At 35.7% G+C, this 3,471-nt stretch overlaps 1 protein-coding gene across 1 annotated transcript in view; it reads right to left on the reverse strand.

The window, feature by feature from the left end:
• The window catches only part of LOC106471551 (B-cell linker protein-like), a 26,183-nt gene extending 23,807 nt beyond the window's left edge, over positions 1-2,376 (reverse strand). The window contains exon 1 of the mRNA XM_022400169.1: positions 2,320-2,376. Within this exon, the coding sequence (XP_022255877.1) occupies positions 2,320-2,336 (17 nt within the window). The 5' untranslated portion in view covers positions 2,337-2,376. The remainder of the gene's footprint in view (positions 1-2,319) is intronic.
• Positions 2,377-3,471: the final 1,095 nt, after the last annotated feature.

Here is a 3,471-nt window from a genome sequence, read left to right on the forward strand (position 1 = left end):
TTGTGGTTTTAATTTTATGTATTGCATTATGACGTTTTGTGAAAAATCTGTACGTGATGGATAAAAATGAATTTCATTTTCGGATTCAGCGTACAGGAATTACTGTAGAACATGTACAAATTTCTAGACAATAAAACCATCGCAGGCCTGTGTTAACAATAAAACTATCACAGGCCTGTGTTTAACAATAAAACTATCACAGGCCTGTGTTAACAATAAAACTGTCACAGGCCTGTGTTTAACAATAAAACTATCACAGGCCTGTGTTAACAATAAAACCATCGCAGGCCTGTGTTAACAATAAAACTATCACATGCCTGTGTTATTGATTAACTACTTATTTTTTAATATCAGATACTAATTACTATGTAATTTTTATCCTACGTTTGGACTTCTAATAGTATATATAAACAAAAAAAGATGCTGTGATCTTCCGACAGAGGCCGTTTTTTTGAAATACCATAATAATATTTATATTCTGAGAGGGGCGCTTAAACACGATTTTTCAACCAGACGCATAGCACCCACATAACGAGTCTGAATACGATGTAACTTCGAAAATTTGGAAAATACAGTGTAGTTTTCAGTTCCACCTAACCAGGGAGAACGTGATCCCAGTGGTTAGCTTGCCAAACAGTGTAACTGAAGTTCTGGTGCATTATAAGAGTGACAGTCAAATACAGTATTCGATCTGACAAGAGTAGCCGAAGAGTGGGCGGTGTGTGGTGTTGACTAATTAATTGCCTTCCCTCTAGGCTTTCGCTTCAAAATTTGCGAAAAACCTAACACTTAAACAAAATCCATGTAATTATTTTCAAGCGACATCTCTTGGCCAGTTTTGAAGCCAAGTTTTTTTTTTTTTTCAGACTGCACCAGTTTCTGGTTTTCTGTTCTACTCTGTGGTATATACATTTTTTTTAAACGGCCCTTCGTAAGTCCTTGGAAGTTTATTGTAAACGATACAGGATAAGATACTGGGTGGTACAACTGCGCTAATGTGATAGTCACGTGACTGTTTATACGTTTTTACAAGAGTTCAAAACACACCGCACCGACGGTTTAAAGTGCACAGATAATATATTAAATTTTGCTTCGTTTATTTGTTATTAACCACAAAACTATAAAATGAACTACCCGTGCTCTGCCCACCGCAGGTATCGAAACCAAGCTTCAGGGTTGTAAGCTGTAAGACTTGCCACTGAGTCACCAGAGGGCATAAATTGTGCATACTAATACGGGTTCCTCTGTAAAAAGGCGGATGAGTTCAGTCTTCATTTTCACGTATATCATGTTGATGCACGTGATACCTTATTATATACATGAAAATTTCGACTTATTATACATTTTGTTACTAAATTAAGTAAATTAATTCAGAATCACATTTAAAGTCACTATGTGTAATTACGCAAACACTTAGACAAAAAAATGATATAATTAAATTTAATTTTGAAATGAAAGTGTAGTAATCAAATATTAAATTATTATTTTTATTTGTTTCCGGCCTCTGTTAGCTCAGCGGTAAGTCTAAGAGCTTATAATACTAAAAATTTGGATTCGATACCTGCAGGGGGGCAGACCACAGATAGCCATCGTGTAGTTTTGTATTCTACAAATAAGCAAGTTGTCGAAAGCTACACAAGGTCTATTTCTGCTAACCGTCCCGGAAGGCAGCTGGTGAACACCCACCGCCAACTCTTGGGCTACTCTATTTTAATAGTGGGATTTGACCGTCACTCGTGTAGGTCATCCAAAGTATGGAGCGCGTTTTTACCGCAACAGGATTTACAGTCCGGCACATTAACCACCTATTTGGTCACACCCAGTCTTATTGAAACAGTGATAATCAAATAAGACTTATTTTTAAGTCTATAAAATAACCAAACCTAAAAATTGCTTGAAAATAAGATAACAAACAAATATTTTTAAGGCCCATTTTAAAACTATTCACGGTTATATTTTATGTTTAATAAAAGATAAAACTATAAACCAAAAACTCAACTAATTTTTCTGAATATGTTACATAAAAAACGAGCCAGTGACCAACTTTTCGATAGCTAATAAGCAAACGAATGGCATAAAATACATAGTTAAAACAAGAGGGAATCCTCAATAGCTGCCGCGGCTGTAATCAGATCTCAAATCGGTCAAGAGATGGAGCTATGAGCTAAAAACTCAGAGCCTTTCTATGACCCGCTATGCAGTGGATAAACATGATACAATTATCTCCTAATGTTAGCAAACATTTACAAATCTGTGCTAGTGCTACCATCTAGTGATAAAAAAGTATAATTTAACTTAAAGTATTTCAACCGAACTTACCAGAAGAGCGGGTCCATCGATGTCCCGATTTTGAAAGGAAGTGACACAGTCGTCTAACCCTTCCTGCACGAGAAAACCAACAGAAGTTTTAGTTGACAATATCATTTACCCCAAAAAAATGTTTCTCAAAGAAATTTATTTTAAACAGAGGTTATGATTGTTTGTTTGCTTGTTATGGATTTCGCGCAAAGCTACACGAGGGCTATCAGCGCTAGCCGTCCCTAATTTAGCAGTGTAAGAGAGAAGGCAGCTAGTCATCACCAGCCACTGTTGGGCTACTCTTTTACAAACGAATAGTGGAATTGACCGTCACTTTATAACTCCCCCACGGCTGAAAGGACGAGCATGTTTGGTGTGACGGATATAGTGATTTACTATAAACACATGTTTACAAAATTAGTGTACGTTACAGAAAATAACATTATTTGATGTAATAGTGGCAATATTTTAGTATGATAGATGAGATCATGCGAGATAAATAACTTCTAGTTATGAAGAATCGTGACAAATGATACAATTACAAATATGTTATTGTTCCCCAGCAGGTGGCGCGATGTCAGCGCACTTACTCAAAATAGCAAACAAACAAAAATATAAGGAACAACGTAGTTTTGGTTAAATATGCTATTAACCGGAGAGTTCTTACTGGAACCTGAGTACAAGACGAGGGGGTAAAACCAGACATTGCTTTAAGAGCAATAAGTATCGTCTTATATACCGGTAAATACGATAGACATCAACGATGTCTGAGATGCTAAGTTGTCTTTCTTCACAACAGTCTCATATATTTTTAGACAGTAATTTAATAGGTTAATTTTTATAGTAAAGTAAAAAATTACTCTTATTCACTCTGGACTTCATGGAGACACTTACTGGCAGGTGTCGTAATAATAAATAGAGAAACAACGATTTATAAGCGTAATAAAGTTTTGTAATTGTGTTTGTGATGTAAACCCATACAACAGTAATACAACCAACAGGTTTTATATATTTCTGTAAAACCTACACAACAGTAATACAACCCACACACGTTCTATTTATTTCTGTAAAACCCACACAACAGTAATACAACCCACACGTTCTATTTATTTCTGTGAAACCCAAATAATAGTAATACAACCCACGCGTGTTGTGTTGTGGTTGTGATGTAAA

This window comes from Limulus polyphemus, unplaced genomic scaffold (genome assembly GCF_000517525.1).
Source record: "Limulus polyphemus unplaced genomic scaffold, Limulus_polyphemus-2.1.2 Scaffold4695, whole genome shotgun sequence".
Taxonomy (NCBI): domain Eukaryota; kingdom Metazoa; phylum Arthropoda; class Merostomata; order Xiphosura; family Limulidae; genus Limulus; species Limulus polyphemus.